The sequence below is a fragment of the Gobio gobio genome, assembly GCF_949357685.1.
Source record: "Gobio gobio genome assembly, chromosome: 23".
In the NCBI taxonomy this organism is placed as follows: domain Eukaryota; kingdom Metazoa; phylum Chordata; class Actinopteri; order Cypriniformes; family Gobionidae; genus Gobio; species Gobio gobio.
In genome coordinates this window covers 6,489,868-6,508,535 of record NC_137119.1, presented here as the reverse complement: position 1 = coordinate 6,508,535, position 18,668 = coordinate 6,489,868, and the positions used below count along the sequence as shown (strand labels likewise).

The following is an 18,668-nucleotide window of genomic DNA, read 5'->3' as shown; positions in this document are numbered from 1 at the left end:
AGTCTTAGATCTTTGAGTTCAGCTCATGAAAAATGGGGGCAAAAACAAAAGTGATGCGTTTATAATTTTGTTCAGTATATAAGAATAATAAGAATAATAAATAAGAATTTTTTTTTCGAACAATTTACACAAATATAATTTCATGAATGATTTACTCTGAAATTCAACGTTTTAACGTAAGAATAACTTTACATACTAATAATTAACAGAGAAATTCAACAATTTACAGTTTGTGTAAGAGTGATGAACACACATTTATTCTGCTTGTTTTTCATGAATGAGGTTCCATGCATGAAATCTTCTGAGCCAAACATTGAGGACGTTTATGATTGGTTGTGCGCTGTGAAACATGGATGGTCATATTCTACTGCTGCATTGCTTCTCATTTTACCTTTGACTGGAGCATGGCTTTATCGTTTGCTTAAAAGCTGTTATCCCCCATTCCATATGACTAGAAATGTTGCTTAACTCAACATTTAAAAAGATGTTAAATCAGTGTGAAAATCTTTTTTTGCTCCTAGTGCAGGCTTATTTGAATCAAGTGTAGATAAGCAAAACGAGGTACTGGGAGGATTTATTAAATTCAGAATAATTAATCGACGTCGGATAAGAGATGAGAGACTGAGGGCAGCACAGTGCACATTTATTTCCTACTAAAAATAAGATCAACTCAGCATGCATGTGTTTCTTATGACGATGAAGATGATGGTGTTAGGCTGAAGCAGTATTCACATGGTCTACCCCACCCTCACTCTGCTATCAGACAGGAAACAAGGGGGTTTGTCTAGGGGAGCATCGCCTCTCTCTGTCACCCCAGCCGAAACACGAGCATCAGGAGGCGTGTGGAGCATCGCGCGGATGATGCGCGCACCTTGGAGACGTCCAGCGCGTCCATGAGGAAAGGATGGAGACATGGCAAGCGCAATTCTCGATATCTTGACGCCAGTGAATTCAAACGTTTATGTTTAATTCCCAAGAGCTTTAAAGACACCCGGATCCTTTCTTTGAAAGAAGCGTGGTGAGTAATAAACCGCTTGATTTGATGCATTTAATGCGCAATATGGAGATGCATTTGCGCTGGCGATATTTGCAGAAGGGGGGGGGGGGGGGGTAATAAATATAAGGCGTTTTGATTGCTGCATGTGCGTTTTTGTGCAACAATGTTTAAAAGCGTAGAGAAATGCGGGCATCATTTTGTGCAAGTTAAGTATTTCAAGCTGCGTGCAATTTTTGCAATTAGTGGATTTGCACGAAATTGCATGCAAATAAATGTAAAATAACAATACAAACATGCAAGAGAGATCGTTCACGGATTAAATAAATAGCTTGTAACACATTTTCTATTTTCTTCTCCACCCCCCACCCCCCTCTCTCTCTCTTTCTGTTTTATTTACTGTTTTTTTTTTTTATAATAATAAATGCAATAAATGCACATCTATTATTTGTCAGGAGATTTATTACAGATATTAGAGCGAACGGTTCAAAGACTGTGCTCCCTGCAGACCACCAATAAATCATCCTTTCTTTCCTCAACATGATCTTTCCTGTCTGCAGTCTGCCACGGGGACAATATGCATTATGATTCCGAATAGCTGTATCATATAATATGTCATTTTTACGAGTTGTGAGGTTAGAGCATAATAGGTGGGCTCTCATCAGGAGGATGTTGTTGATATTGTTGCCCCCTGGTGGGGCATTTGCTGGTTGGCAATGTTGCTTTCAATCGGGAGAAAAAAATCAGGCCAGATTTTTTTTAGTTGTGGGATGCACTCAGAAGAAATTCGTACATAAAGAAATAGATCGATAAGCATAATACATTTTATTTTACATGCAAAAGTATATTTAACATGATTTAATAATGCTAAAATGATATCTGAGGTTGATAATGCAACTCTCTAGCATTCTTCCCCGTTACATAACTTCACCCCATCACACTGAATCAAATTCTGCTTATCTGAGCAGGCGCTACAGCACTTAAATATAGACATTGCTTTACACATGGGGCAGAAGAGAGAGAGAGAGAGAGAGAGAGAGAGAGAGAGAGAGAGAGAGAGAGAGAGAGAGAGAGAGAGAGAGAGAGACCATTGAAGCAGCGAGTTATGAATTATGTAAAATTCTCTTCTGCATTTCTGTGAAACCACAGTGCAAGATTGAGTTGGCAAAAAAAAAATGCTTATATTGTTAACTGTCAAAGATGGACCCACTTCCATTTAAAATATAAAAAATTGTATTTACTCATCCTCATGTCATTCCAAGCCCATATGCTGTTACACAAAAAGAGGAATTTAAATAATCTTTATGCAGATTTTTTCCCCATACAATAACCGTTCATTGTGACGTTTGCTAATCTTCAAAAAGGACAACAAACTCCATTAAAGTACGATACAATTATAAGGAACAGATTGAAATGTATGTTATTATTCACTAATAATGTTCTCTTCCATTGAGTTGTTAACCTGTGAGTGTATTATTAAGTCAATTTTCAGTGAACCACTTGATTCTGAGCACACAAATTCAACTGAACAAAATGCTGATCTGGTTCTCAAACTCAACTTACTGATTCAATGATTTGGTCATAGCGTTTCATAACAAAAAAATATTTAAAAATGATTTATATTCATATTAAAGCTGCAATATGTAACATTTTTGCAGTGAAATATCCAAAAACCACTAGGCCAGTGTTATATTGATCATTTGAGTACTTACAATATCCCAAATGTTTCCAATTATTTATAAATCGTGAGAAAATTGCTGTTTTAACCAAGGAACCGGGACGTGTGAGGGAGTCGCCTGTCAATTGCATCATATCTGCGTTCCCCTCTGTTTCTGGTTTTATTTTGCAGAAACACTTTACTCTCACTGCAGTGTGAACAAGTGCCATAGCAGCCGCAGAGAGAACGCACAGAGTAACGTCATAGCATCATTTTCTAATATGTGTCTAATATGATCAACAGAGCTGCGTTACCTCATACTCATGACCGGAAAAGCGGAGATGGAGCAGATGACTGTGTCATAATAAAAGTCCCGCTGCCCGCGAGGCGTGTGTTGCGTTCAACTTATCAACAATCGCTCCAGCGGTTCCTCAGCTCCACTACACTCGGTCCTGCTTCTGCTTCATGTACACACAGCGGCTGTCCAAATTTGTTCTCACTTGTTTTCATTCACTCCTTCAAGTGAACTGTATTAGTGGACTGGACTAAAGTAGGGAATAGTGATTGAGGGTTTAGGGGCGATTTCGGATTCAGAACACATGTCCTAAGATTCTGCGCTCAAACTTGGCATAATCAAGCTCCACCTTTGTTTTGAATAGGCGACCTCTAGTGGACGTAAAAATTACATAGTGCACCTTTAGGTTATGACATTTTTTCCCCCCTGTTTTTGTCAACATTAAGGGAACGTTACTTTTGAATGTTACTTTTTTTTATAAAAGAAAAAGACTTCATAAATATAAACATAAATTCGTGTGAATGTATCAATATAAATGATAAATTCCCAAAACATTCCATTAACATTTCTGAAAGAATGTTTGCTCATAACTTTGAGAGAGCATTGCCTGAACGTTAGCCAAAGTTCAGAGAAGGTTCTCTGTCAGCCCACTGCAGGGAAAGATTTTAAGCAAATCATGACTTAAATTTCCCTCTGTTCTTCTCACAAAACTATTGAATGGCTTTGGAAAACTTGTAATATAGTGGAAAAGTAATGTGGACTACTTTTAAGGTGGTTTTATGTTAGGAAAAAAAACTGCATGAATGAAAATTCACCCTATTTTGTAAATGCATGCTATAGACTAGAGCTTATTGTGAACGATTCATCAGTGTATGCTTCATTTTTAAAAAATAATTTTACCTCATAATGTTTAATGAAAATGTTTTGACCTCTCTGGTGATTTATGCCAGACTTCCCCAATAATTTAGGGTATGTTTACATGATAACAGTGTACTAAAAACAGAAAAGATTTCTTGCATTTTTCCCGTACAGACGACAATGTTTTCAAAACGATCCCCGTTCACACGGATCCGTGAAAACAATTAAAAACGCTGTATTCTGCTGCCTGGCCAGTAGATGGCGATGTCACTTTGTAAAGAAACTATACACTGAACTCGTAATACACATGACGTCACCATTTTCACACTCAAAGCATTTTAAGCCTTTATTTAATTAAAAGCAAAATTCCATCAAAATGAATTGAATAATCCTTAAGTATTTTAATTGAATAATTGAACAATCCTCAGGTAGCGTGTCCACAAAGTGTTTTAGCCGGCTGAAAACGCTAGGCGCTCTGCTGAAAATGCCTCGCTGTGAGCGCTTGAGAGCGTTTTGGCAGCGCAGCAGGTTTTTCTCAGTTGAGACTCTTTGCTTGCTATGATACTGAATATCCGAGGAAGTGTTACTAGTATCTCATTTCACAGATAGTTGGTTCTGTATTGATTTTATATAAAAATGTCTATGCAATGTAAAGTATTTTCTCTGGCTCTTGTTTTAAATTATTATTTTTCTCTTATTATGCTTGTTGTTATCATCTTTTGACGTGGTACACTCTTCAAAAAACAGGGAACAAAAGTGTACCTTTTAAGGTACAAGTGGCCGTCACTGGGGTGGGACCCTCAGGGGTCAGGGGTAGGCAAGTTCAGTCCTAGAGAGCTGATGTCCTGCAGAGTTTAGCTCAAACCCTACTAAGCCACCATAGTATAAAACTCATGGCTCCCAGCATGCATTGCAGCATTAAGTATGTCACCATTGTTGAGATTCATATGCTGATTTTTGATATCTGTATGTGTCTAAACTTTTTCCCCCCTAGAATGTATTTAGAAAATCAGAATTCAGTCTGATCTGTGGCAAGAAAGTATTGTTGGTGAATATTATTTGTTAACATTTTTGTTTATGGCTTCTTTTGATCTGAACAGATTATGTGTTTTGTTAACACTGTAACAAAAACCACAAGCTCACATAAAAAGCCAAGAGTCAAACTGCCCAACTAAAGGGAACACTGATCACCATAATGGTGTTTTCAATAAAACATCAACATCTAAACCTCTGTTAATTCTCAATAAGAGTTTCTATAGATGTCTTTCAGGGTTGGAGCCAAACTCTGCAGGACAGCGTCTCTCTAGGACCGAACCGGCCTACCCCTGCTCTAAGTAGAGGAAAACAATGTGTACCTTTAAAGGTACAGTTATACGTTTTGTTCCCCAAGGATCAAAATTGTACCTCCACTGTACCTTTTTTTCTGAGAGTGAACAAGCCGAATGTGGTGGTTGGTCGGTGTTGTATTTGTCCTGCCCCTCCTCCACTGTGATTGGATGGTTGGGTGAAAAGTGACAATGATGAGCGCTGCGTTTTGCTCAAAGTTGATCATTCTTCAACTCTTGGTGACCAGTAAAAAACGCAGAACGCTCAGCGCTTGAGCGTCAAATACTTGCTCAACGCCTCGTACACACATGGCATTTTTACACAACACATCACTTAACATTGCACAAAGTGCACAAATTAGCATTTTTGTAGTTATCACAGAGATGATAATGGTATCGTTTTCAAAAACTTGCACTTTGAAACATTTGCGTTTTTCAGGTCCCCAAAACGCTGTTGTTCTGTAAATAATGAACTGCCAAAAGACATAAAAAGTTTTCCGTTTTTAATTAAAACAATGACGTGTAAACTGCCCCTTATTCTGCCTTGGATGTATGTCAGAATAGGAAAAAACGATCTGTCGCTAACTCCATTTCCTTTGAAGATAATTTTTTTTAAATAAACTTCTTGTGTTCTTTGGGCAAATTACAGCATCTGGGTTTGGAATGACATGAAGACGAGTAAATAATAACAGAATTTTCATTTTAAAGTACGACTTGAACTCAATAGGTGTTTCTTATTTCTTATTTGTGCATCCTCGTTTACTTATCCTTACTTCCTTTACAGCTGTATAAGGATGCAAGGAAAGAAAACAATGACGAAGGAAACGTATTTGTAAATCGTAATATTCTTTATCACTCAAGCATTGCTTCAATGCGGCATCAGCTGCACTCAAAGGGATATGCCCTTATGTCGCTCAGGTTTGGTTATTTAAGAAGTTCATAATAAACACAATAAAGCAAGATGCCCTGTTGAAATATGTGAAATGGTTTAAACTGCAAAGGTAGAACATAAATTGACAGATGTGAAGGGGGACAAAGGAGGTTTTTTGATAAGAATGGCTTCAGTAAGGCTTCACATACAGTAAGATACACCTCATTCATAACTCCTCTGGAAGCTTCCTCATTCCTCGTGATGCCATTAGAGAATTGAGATGTCCTTCAAGATGGCTGTGTTCGATAGATTTCCGGGTCACGGACGGGAAACGAGAAAGGCTAATATCTTCTGTTTTAACATATTTGAATGTGTTTACACTAGGGCTGTGCGATATTGAAGAAAAATGCGATATCCTTGTTAAATAATGCGATATTCGATATGCGATACGATATTGCTTTAAGTGTGTAAAATCCATTTCTTTCCCCAACTGATATCTTTCACTTAAAGCATAACCGACAGTGTTTACATGAATACTCATCAAGACAGCCGTTTTGACATAACTGTGTGTGTATTTGACAGTTCGAGTGTGTAACAAACACGAAAAAAAGAACGGCTTGTGCGCACATTTCGGTGTGTGTGTCAGACAGCGTGAGACCGCAAGGAGTTGTTTTTGAATAACTCTTTTTAACGTCAAGCAAGTCACATAAGTAACAGTCATGTGTTCAGACTATTCTCTGCTATATGCGTCGACCTAAAACGTACACTTTTCACAATGTTGAAGTAGCCTATTAAAATCATTCAGATATTGTGTGCCCTTGCGATATGCATATTGCGATATTTCGATAATTTCTATATATTGCGCAGCCCTAGTTTACACCATGAGTTAATCCTCTGATGTTTGTGTGTTTCGCAGCTCTTCTGTAGCTGAAGAAAATGGATCCGTCCCCCACAAGGCAGCAGTACGGCTCCAAAAAGAGGGTTAAAATTCACCCCAACACCGTCACGGTGAAATACGCCACGCATTTCCCCCAGCCGGGCGACGAGGGATACGATGACGCTCCGTCTTTTGAGGACTTCGGCTCGTTCATGGACAACAACCCAAACAAGAGACTGGTGTCAGAAAGCGGTCAAGGCAGGACTTTATTCGGCACTATGGATTCTCGTCCCAAGGCCGAGCCGAGAGAGAAAGGGGTCGGCGGGCAGCTGGCGAGCTTCGGGGAAGCCTCGGTCTTGGCCTCGCGGGTCACTTGGGGTGCCCTTTTCGGGGCGGCTATTGCACACGGCTGCGTGGCTCTCGTTACACGCCTGGCGGCCGACCGCTCCAAAGTGCCATCATTAGAGCTCATCTTCATCCGCTCGGTGATCCAAGTGTTGTCCATACTGGTGGTCCTCTACTACAAAGAGGCTCCCTTCGGGCCGAAGGGCTATCGACTGCGTTTGTTCTTCTACGGGGTTTGCAACGTCATCTCCATCACGTGCGCGTACACGTCCTTCGCGATCGTTCCACCCAGCAACGGCACCATCATGTGGCGGGCCACCACCACGGTCTTCAGCGCCATTCTGGCCTTCTTGCTTTTAGATGAGCGCCTCGGTTACACGGACGTAGTGGCGGTCGTAGGAAGTCTCTTCGGACTATGCCTCGTGATGATCCCCAACATCGCAGATGAGGAAAATTCCCCTCTGGGATTCTGGAAAGAAGCGTTTGGCTATACGATGACTGTAATGGCAGGTCTGACCGCCGCCCTGTCCATGATCGTGTACCGGGCCATCAAAGAGCGCGTCAGCATGTGGGCGGCGCTCTTCACGTTCGGCTGGACGGGAACCGTGTGGGGGGCGTCCACTATGTTCATCATGCAAGAACCCATCATTCCCTTGGACGGCGAGACGTGGGGCTACCTCACGGGAATCTGCATTTGCTCCACCGTGGCGTTTCTGGGTGTCTACTACGCCCTCAACAAGTTCCACCCCGCTCTGGTCAGCACCGTGCAGCATCTGGAGATCGTGGTAGCCATGTTTCTCCAGCTTATCGTGTTGAGGATGGTCCCGTCCGTCTACGACGTCTTAGGAGCGCTGGTTATCATGGTCAGCGTGTTCGTCCTGACGGGTCTCAAGCTTTACAGGGTGGGCCGGGCCATCCGACAAGATTACCAGGAGATTCTGGACTCGCCGATCAAATGAGAGCGTCGATGTGTGTGTACTTGAGCGCATGAGGGGGCATGTATATGTGCGTGTGTGTGCAGTGTTTCCCGGCCCCCTTCTCTTACAAATGTGCATTGAATGTCTGGATCTTCGGCATTTATTTCGAATCGTGTCGTTGGAAGAGTGCCATTGGTGTAATGTCTTTGCTAACTGTTGATGTGTGAAAATAAACAGTGATCCATAGTGCTCCCCTCTGATAGCATTGATTTCCTTTCCGAGCGTCACTGAAGCAAGAGTACACAGTCTAAATCTATAAACAGTGGGATTGGATACTCAGACAGATAAATCAGACTGCAGCATTGCAATTTCTGCGACAGATGTTTCACTTTTTGTTTTTATATTGAAGTGGTACTCAGCTGATTTACCCAAATTTTACTGATCCAACCTAAATTTATATTATATTTTATGAGCAACATCACACGAGTAGCAGTGCGATATGACTGTATATCAGCATGGCTGTGCTTCATCCGTAGGTAACCACTGATATACAGCCATTTTGCACGGCTACGAGTGTGATATTGCGTTTATATAACAGTTCGAAGGCACAAGTGTGTAAATAAAAAAGATACAACAACGAAGTGTCTTTAAAAAACCCTCTTTTGTGCGGAACTACTTCCTTCTGCCACAGATTCAAATCTCAAGTTGACAGTTTAAAGGGTTAGTTCACCCAAAAATGAAAATTCTGTCATTAATTACTTACCCTCATGTCGTTCGACACCCGTAAGACCTCCGTTCATCTTCGGAACACAAATGAAGATATTTTAGTTGAAATCTGATGGCTCTGAAAGGCCTCCATTGGCACAATGCACGGTTCACTCTCAAGACCCTTAAAAGGCACTAAAGACGTCGTTACAAAGTCCATCTCACTACAGTGGTTCTAAAATAACTTTATGGAGTGACGAGAATAGTTTTTGTGCGCAAAAAAACCCTAAATAACGACTTGCATAGTGATGACGATTTCAAAACAAGGCATCAAACTTCGAAGCGTTATGAATCAGCGAGTCGATTCAGCAGTTTGAATCGCCAAATTTCAGCAGTTTGGCGGTTTGACACGCGATCCAAATTATGATTCGGCTCATTGATTCATAACGCTTCGAAGCTTCATGAGGCCGTGTTTTGAAATCGTCATCACTATATAAGGTTTTTTTGCGCACAAAAACTATTCTCGCCGATTCATAAAGTTCTTGTAGAACCACTGTAGTGAGATGGACTTTGTAACGATGTCTTTAGTACCTTTTAAGGGTCTTGAGAGTGTAAAGTGCATTGTGCCAATGGAGGCCTTTCAGAGGCATCAGATTTCAACTAAAATATCTTCATTTGTGTTCTGAAGATGAACGGAGGTCTTACGGCTGTCGAACGACATGAGGGTAAGTAATTAATGACAGAATTTTCAATTTTGTGTGAACTAACCCTTTAACAGTCGATCCCAAGAGTTGCTTCATTGATAACTCATTACGTAGAGTAGTCTAATATGGTATTATGAGTGAGAGATTGACTAAACAAGTGTATTGCCTGCATCTGATATAGAATTCATTCAATTTGGCATATTTATTAAACAATAATATTTAAATGAACAACAATAGCCATTATAAAAGGTCGCAGGGCTGAAAAAGGCTCTCAGCCAATCAGATTCAAGAACCAGAAAGAACTGTTGTATAAATTATATTATATTATTTTTAGGGCTGTCAAAAGATTAATCGCGATTAATCGCATCCAAAATAAAAGTTTGTGTTTACATAATATATGTGTGTGTACTCTGTTAATTATTATTTATATATAAATACACACACAAGCATGTATATATTTAAGAAAAAAATATTATTTTTATATATAAAACATTTATATTTATATATATTATAGATTATATAAATGTATATACAGTATATACATGCAAATATTTCTTAAATATATACATGAATGTGTGTGTATTTATATATAAATAATAATTAACAGAGTACACACACATATATTATGTAAACACAAACTTTTATTTTGGATGCGATTAATCGCGATTAATCTTTTGACAGCCCTAATTATATTATATTATATTATATTATATTATATTATATTATATTATATTATATTATATTATATTATATTATATTATATTATATTACTTATATTATATTAATTATATTATAATATATATTAGTGTGTATATTAGTCTCTTCTGCTCACCAAGGCAGCATTTATTGGGTCAAAATACAGTAAAAACGGTAATATTGTGAAATATTATACAATTTATAATAACTGTTTTTATTTACTTGTTACTTATAGTTTTTTGTTCAGGATTCCTTGATAGTTTAAAGACAACAATCAATTTAATGCATCCTTGCTGAATAAATATTAATTTCTTTAAAGTCCGTCTGTGGTGAAAATCAAGTTTGTAATGTTATTTATATGTCTATGTGGTGTTTTTTAAGGAGTATTTTCTTTTTAAAACTGCATTGAACTTAAAACGCGGTTTGAAATCTCTGGTGTTTCTGACGTCGCAAACTTTAGCATATCATTATCTGTGACCATTCTGAAGCAGTGAAGTCTCAAGAGAAGCCAGGTTATCCCGGTAGGCTATATTTTTCTGTTGATATGAAAAATCATATACATTTAGCAATATAGCAGGGGAGTTATGTATTTGATGCATATTATGATGTTATGATGAACTATACGCCATGATGCTCAAAGGCATCTAAGGATACTGACTGATCCTAAAGGCAGACTTGGATGGCAAACGGGATGGTTTGTGAAACATTAGGACAATCACATTTATAACTGTTATGTGTCCGATGTTGCCATTGATTGCCTTGTAAGTTGGCCAATTGAGTGGGGGCCAGGTTAATTAGCATATTCATGAATCCGCATATAGTAAATGAAGCAAGGGTGTCTAGGTACAATCAAGCTATTTTAAAGAGATAGTACAATGAAATGAAAATGAAAATTATCCCATAATGTACTCACCTTCAAGCCATCCTAGGTGTATATGACATTCTTCTTTCACGAATACAATCAGAGTTATATTAAAAAATGTCCTGGCTCTTCCAAGTTTTATAATGGCAGCCCAATATTTGAAGCCCAAAAAAAGGGCATCCATCCATTATAAAAGTACTCCACACGGCTCCAGGGAGGTTAATAAAGGCCTTCTGAAGTGAATCGACGGGTTTGTGTAAGAAAAAAAGTCCATATTTAAAACTTTACAAAGTAAAATAACTAGCTTCCACCAGACCGTCCTCCGTTTTCAACTTACGCAGAAAGCGTAACGCCTCTCGCAGTTCAAAACGCTTACGCTACGTCTGACATCAGTGACGCTTTTTTCATATTCCAAAGCATTCTTGAATTACAATGTTTAAAGGTCCCGTTCTTCGTGTTTTTTTGAAGCTTTGATTGTGTTTACAGTGTGCAATATAACATGTGTTCATGTTTCGCGTGTAAAAAAAACACAGTATTTTTCACACTATTTACTTATCTGTATACTGCTGTTTCCACTGTCCTAAAAACGGCTGGTGATTTCCTTGTTCTATAAAGTCCCTCCTTCAGAAACACGTAACGAGTTCTGATTGTGCAAGCGGTTCCTGTGCTGTGATTCGACCACAGCTTAGCGCACGTGAAAGCGGTTCCTGTGTTGTAATTTGACAGCAGCTTAGCGCACGTTGGAAAGGTCACGCCTCTTAACGGAGAGATGCATGCGTTCAATAATCTCTACAGCGTCCCTGGGAAAGCCAAACAAAGGTGATTTGACTCCAGGATGAAAATAACAGCGTCTCGATGACATGGCGATAAACACACTCAGCGCAGCGACCGTCCGCTTCTCCACGTGGGACAGCAACAAGACCGCGCCCCCTTTTTCGCGTTTCTTTGTGGGCGGAGGTTAGTCTGTTCTACTGCGCTACTGACGTAATTAAAGAAGGAAGTACCAGGATGTAGTCCAAGCCAGCCGTTCGCTGTAGGCTTTGAAAGGGAACTTCTGTTAAATAAAATATCTCGCTTGGCATGGAACTTTGAGCTTTATAATTTTACAGGTATTATTTATGCTCTAACAGCAACATTACACACTAACTAAAGTTTGAACAATGGAATCGCGAAGAAGGGGACCTTTAAGTTCGGATAGTGCATTTTTCATATCTTTGTGGGGAGAAAAAGGGGGTGGGGGGTGACTCTTAAGGGGTTAAGGCACAATGAAAAAAAATTCACAGGAAAAAACATTTAAATATGTAATTTTGGTGATCAAAGATACATTTTAAGGGATAAAATTATTGACTACAGGGGGACTTTAAGACTTTTCAAAAAATCTTACTGGTTTATTAAACGGTAATGTATGTAATCCAATATTTCACAGCACAAAGTAACAAAAATAAAAAAAAACATTGTGCTATTTTCAACCCGCTTCAACCAAATGAGAGTTGAATTTGTACCAGAATATTGTGTTTGACTTAATGCATGGCTTTTAACAACAAAAATATGAGAAATATTTATTTACAACAAATTCAGTCCCTATTTATTCTGCTATGCTACATGATTATATTATATATGTGGTATCAAATAATTTAGCATTATTTATTCCAGCCCAGTTTTTCAGGTCACGATCCACCAGTCAAGAACAACTGCTCTACTCTGACCTTTTGGTTAGATTCAACTCATCCATATTTATACATCTAAAATGAACAAAAACCATGACAAAACGTTAAACAAACCTGCATTGATTTTCTTCAAATCTGTCTTGCTATACCAAGGCGATCGATACAATCTCCCCCTGAGTGATGAATGAGGCGTCATGGTATTTTTTTGTCTTTTAATCTCATCAGACTCGAAAGAAAACCTCCTTTGATAAGATTACACAACCACAAATGATGAGGGGCCGTATAGGCCATAATTATTGGAAAACCTCATACAGACACAAGAGAAACGAACACATTGCTCAATCTTAGTCAAATTCACTGCATAACTGAAAAACCTCTTGCAAACACAGGCACAGAGGAAGTTTTTGTCCATGTGACCCATGCAGCACTACAGAAACAAAGCTACATTAAACTGAAAAATATCTGATATTATTTTAGCTTTGGTGCAAACGTTCTTGGAGACGGTGTTTCGATCTGATTCTCCATCTCCCCAACAGCTTCTTTATGAAGGCATTAAAAACTCATCAGGTTGATGATGTGTGGTAGAAGAATCTCCTACTCTAAACAACTCCAGCTGCTCTACTGTATACCAGTCTCATTTTCAGTGGTATTTACATTTTGTTTATACCTCACCACAAAGGTTATATTTCAGATCAAAGTAATCATTGTTTCCCTCAGGCATATGGAAGCTGTGGTCATGATGAATCGCTGCTTGGTTTGTTGGCAGGGCCTAGAGATATTTTTTGTAATAAATATTTTAAATGGCAGAGCATGCGATTTATTCAGTGCTCCACAAGGTGGCACTTCAGAGACATTTTTCTCTTAGAGGAATAGTTCACGCTAGATTTTTACCTGTATGATGTTTTTTTTTTTTTTTTGTTAACCAAAAAACCCAATCTTTACGCAGCTCTTTCCAATACAGTTTGTCAACCATTGAAAAGGACCAAAAAAGAGCACCATAAAATAGTCTACTACAACACATGCACCGTATTTAAAGATATCACAATGCTTTACATGACTTAGGGTGTGTTTTTGGTTCGTTTGAGTATTTTGAGAGTGAGAATAAACAGTTAATATTAGTATTTTTACACTTCTATGAAGTCAAATGAGTCCATTGTGTGAAGTAACATTAGAATCTGAATCAGAGAGCTCTGATTCTCTCTCATTGCAGTGAGGGATATTGAAAGTGTGAGGATGCTGGATTCTGTCGACAGTTTCATGCGGACAGGAGAAAGCAGGGCTGGTACAGGACACGTACAGTAAAGTCCATCTGTTAGGACAGGAAACAGATTGCATCCTGCAGCGTGTTGTGCACACATCTAATGGCTCTATCAGCCATGCGTGAGGGACTTTGAATATGGTCATATCAATTTAACTCATTCAGGTTTTTTGTGAGTTGAGGTGATTGCAAATTCAGATGACTGGTCATTTTATACACAATGCATCCTGTGATCTTAGGGTACAGTTTGGTTAAAAGTTTGCGACGTCTGCTTTTATTTTTCTCATTTAAAGGTGCAGTGTGTAATATTTATGAGGATCTATTTACAGAAATGCAATATAATATGCATAACTATGTTTTCAGTGGTTTATAAAGACCTGACATAATGAACCGTTATGCTTTTATTACCTTAGAATGAGCCGTTTCTATCTCCATACACCGCTCCATGATCAAGTCATCATTTTGCGCCGCCATGTTTCTACAATAGCCCTAAACGGACAAACTGATCTACCGAGCGCTAGCTACTCTCTGCTGTCTCAGACGACATCTTTGTCCTGTGTCGGCCACCGTAGCTTCTCTATGTGCTGCGAAAGAGAGGGCTCACCGCCACTAAAATTTACCCAGTGCACCTTTAAAGGCAGGCGTTTTGTTTCTAGAAACATTTTTGTTATGCTGGTTGAAAGTCTCTTCACATTCAGATAGCAATCACTTAGTTAAAGGTGCACTATGTAACATTTTTTGCAGTAAAATATCCAAAAACCACTAGGCCAGTGTTATATATATTGTTCAGTTGAGTACTTACAAAATATCCCTAATGTTTTCTATTTGTAAATCGTGAGAACATTTCTATTTTAGTCGCCTGTCAATTGCGCCATATCTGCGTTACCCTCTGTTTTTTATTTTGCAGAAACGCTTTACTCTCACTGCAGTGTGAACAAGTGTCATAGCAGCCGCTGAGAGAACGCACAGAGTAATCTCATCACATCATTAACACACTCAGATGTGTCTATTATGATCAACAGAGCTGCATTACCTCACACTCATGACCGGAGGAGCGGAAGTCCCGCCGGCGACTGTGTCATAATAAAAGTCCCGCTGCTCGTGAGGCGTGTGTTGCGTTCATCTTATTAACAATCGCTCCAGCGGTTCCTCAGCTCCACAACACTCGCTCCTGCTTATGCTTCACTACAGTAACGTTAATAATCGCATCCATGAATATGATTTCTGCCCGAGTCCTATCCCGATTCTGTTCCACCGGCTGTGAGGTAAAGACCACATGTCCCAAGATTCTGTGCTCAAACATGGCGTCATCAAACTATGCCTTTGTTTTGAATTGGCGACCTCTAGCGGACCGAAAAGTTACATAGTGCACCTTAATGCTGCGTTCACACCAAACAAGTAAATCAAGTTTCATGCTATGTAGAGTTAGGATGCGTCTCAATCAGCTCACTAGTTCAGTAGACAGGGCACTGATTAGAGAGTCAGCCCATTGACTTATGTCCTGATCAGTACCCTGACTAGTGAACTAGGGAGCTGATTGAAACGCACCCTTAGACAGACGCCAGTCACCTCCTTTACAGTTCCCCCTGAACCAAAACAACGAGCTTATGCTGCGTTCATGCCATAACAACCATAATTTGGGATGGAAACCCATGACTTTATAATCGGAGCGGTTCGTGACTCAGATTTATGCGTTTCAATGTCAACAGTGAGACATGAGGTAGTTTAACGCTGTCTCTGGTGACGCTTTTGTTTGCTCCCTGCTGTGCGCGTTCATGGGTTTTGAAGGAGGCGTGGCTTTAGGATCTTATGCTTTCAAAGCCTCTCTGAAAATCACCTACCCCACCTTTAATGCAAATTTTTCTATTATATTGTCAACATAAAAAAATTTGTGATAGGTCAAATAAATAATGTCATATAATGCCTTTTTGTTTTTAACAGACAGCAAACTCCAAAAGTTTGTGTGAAACGTGATCCACACATGATCTCTTTTTATATAATATAGCCTAATATAATTAATATAATATAATATAATATAATAATCTCTTTTTATATAATATAGTATAATATAATATAATATAATATAATATAATATAATATAATATAATATAATATAATATAATAAATATGATATGATATAATATAATATAATATAATATAATATAATATAATATAATATAATATAATATAATATAATTAATATAATATAATATAATATAATATAATATAATATAATATAATATAATATAATATAATATAATATAATTAATATAATATAATATAATATAATATAATATAATTAATATAATATAATATAATATAATATAATATAATATAATATAATATAATATAATATAATATAATATAATATAATATAATATAATATAATATAATATAATATAATATAATATAATATAATCTCAGGAGTTTCGGGACGAGCCCAGTCTGTACACTTGATGGACGTGTGCACTGACCAATGAGAAACGAGATCACTTTTGTTTAACCAATGGGTAAGCGAGTAGGCTCAAGACAGCCCCGTCTTCTTCAGCAGGTTAGATAGCGCAGCGGAGCGGTGAGTAGAACCGCAGTTCTCACGCTGGATACAGAAAACCCTTCCCATGAACCCATCAGCGAATATGTAGCTGAAAAACACGCCTCTGATCTAAATAGTGCCGATCATCGAGTGTGTGCTGGATACACGGGAGGCAGGGGTGCTCATCGGATCGTTTAAGGGTAAGATGACAGATATTTAGGAGAGTTTACGGGCTGATTGTAGCGTATGGAGCTAAAGCAGTAAATCCGGCGGGTCTGCTGGTTAGGAATAATTATCATCATAACGAAAGAAATATAAGAAGAAAGAAACAATCCTAGAAATGTGTCATGGATAAACCAGTGTAATTGTAAAGGGGTTCTGTACAGGCTGTGGTCAGGCCTCACTGTGATTTACTGGACTCACTGCTTTACCTCCATAGATTTATAAAGAAAATGTTGGAAAGTGGCCTGATAATGATTCATATTGAAAGCATGAATCATACACAAACTCCTATAGTGTGTAGATTAATTTACATTGAAATACAGTGTATCCACAATGCAGAGCTGGTAGCATCTCAGGGGTCTTTGTTAAAGTAAAAGGCTGTTTTTTGGCTCAGTGTCCATTTGATTTATGATTTTTGACTGACATCTGTTTATGTGCTCTCTTTATTGTTATCTGATTTAAGATTATAATTTCTTACTGCATGCTGATATATTACAAAACTGTTATCAAGACAACACCAAATAAGATACAAAACCACTAGATTTGCTGTGAAAGCTGTGTGAAAAGTTGTGATCTGATCTGAGTCTTTACTCAACTGTGTTTTATTGAATGTGATGTTACAGAGCCTGATGTTTTCTTTCATCACTTTCACATCCAACTGTGAGTTGCAATCAAATTTGTGTGAGATTTCTCATCAAACGCAGAAGTCCCAGGCGGATCAAGATGACAAAAGGCTGAATGAAACACTCCATGAATAAAGTCCAGTTTAGGTCTAACATAAAATTAAAATCGAAAAGTTGTAGTTAAGACACTGTAATGAGGTTGTTTACTTGTCTACCCGTTATTCTGTATAGAAAAGGTTCACATTTCTTAACATTCATCATTTTAAAGAAACGTGAGATGAGTATTTAGTCTTGTTTTCCATTACCAATATCTAAACATTCTTAAAGTAGATTACGAGAAGCAAAATGACATCAGATATTATTAAAAATGTCTGACAACCGTGTAAGGAAAATATGGTTTGTTTTAGTCATCACAAAACATAATAACTAAAGTAAACGTATCAGGATTTAAGAATGCAAGATATTTTTACTGGAAAACAAGACAAAACTAAGAAAGTAAGTCATGTTTTCAGTATGTGGGGAGTTTGTCTGTTATTTAAAATGATGAATGTTAAGAAATAACACGTTCTTTTTCTATACAGAATAACGGGTAGATGAGTAAATAATCTCATAGTGTCCCTATTATAGTTTTTTGAATATTCCCTTTCATGCAGTGTGTAATAAAGCTCTTTTGAATGTAAACGTTCTGCAGTTGTAAAGTCGAAAGTGCACAGTTATTGTCTACCAAAAGGAAGAATCGACTCTGAACTGCCTAAACGTCTGTGATTTGAATCCCACTGTTTTATGGTTTTACATCACTAGATAAGACATTTACATAATGCTCGCCTATGTTGTACATTGTGTCCGCCCGCAAACATCTTGACCCGTTCAATGCGGGATTTTCAAAACGTTTGCTCTTGAAAGATCGGTCAGTACCAGTTTATTTGCACCAGCTCCTCAGAATCACAACCTGTAAGTAGTCAACCCTCTACAATGCGAGTAAAACACTCGCATATGCGAGTAAATCGTCACTCTGGGCGATTAAATAATATCTATCATTAGCCATTGGCTAATAAATTCTCAGATTTTAATCGCCAGTGTGTGTGTTGGATGCTAATAATAAGTTTAGCATAAATATATTTTTTACTCGCTGAACACTCTGAATGAGCGCTTGAAATCGTATAGATCGCTTGACTAGAGCGAAACTCTCGAGAGAGACGGAGAGAGAGTCTTGCATACCACGCAAAATCGGCGCTCTACATGTTAACGATATTCTTTGT

The 18,668-nt window shown here is 38.2% G+C and overlaps 2 protein-coding genes across 2 annotated transcripts in view; both read left to right on the top strand.

Moving 5' to 3' along the window:
* Positions 1-608: 608 nt before the first annotated feature.
* slc35g2b (solute carrier family 35 member G2b) lies at positions 609-8,756 on the top strand. Its single transcript, XM_079805573.1, has 2 exons — positions 609-1,018; positions 6,917-8,756. The coding sequence occupies exon 2, from the start codon at positions 6,937-6,939 to the stop codon at positions 8,179-8,181; it is 1,245 nt and encodes a 414-aa protein (XP_079661699.1). The 5' UTR covers positions 609-1,018; positions 6,917-6,936; the 3' UTR covers positions 8,182-8,756.
* Positions 8,757-16,589: 7,833 nt separating this feature from the next.
* nck1b (NCK adaptor protein 1b) overlaps positions 16,590-18,668 on the top strand; it is a 107,044-nt gene continuing 104,965 nt past the window's right edge. Inside the window, exon 1 of the mRNA XM_079805992.1 lies at positions 16,590-16,764. The gene's annotated coding sequence lies outside the window, so the exon portion shown is untranslated. The remainder of the gene's footprint in view (positions 16,765-18,668) is intronic.

Bases quoted from the DNA above. Each gene is read 5' to 3' on its own strand.
- slc35g2b (XM_079805573.1), top strand. From the start codon at position 6,937: ATGGATCCGTCCCCCACAAGGCAGCAGTACGGCTCCAAAAAGAGGGTT.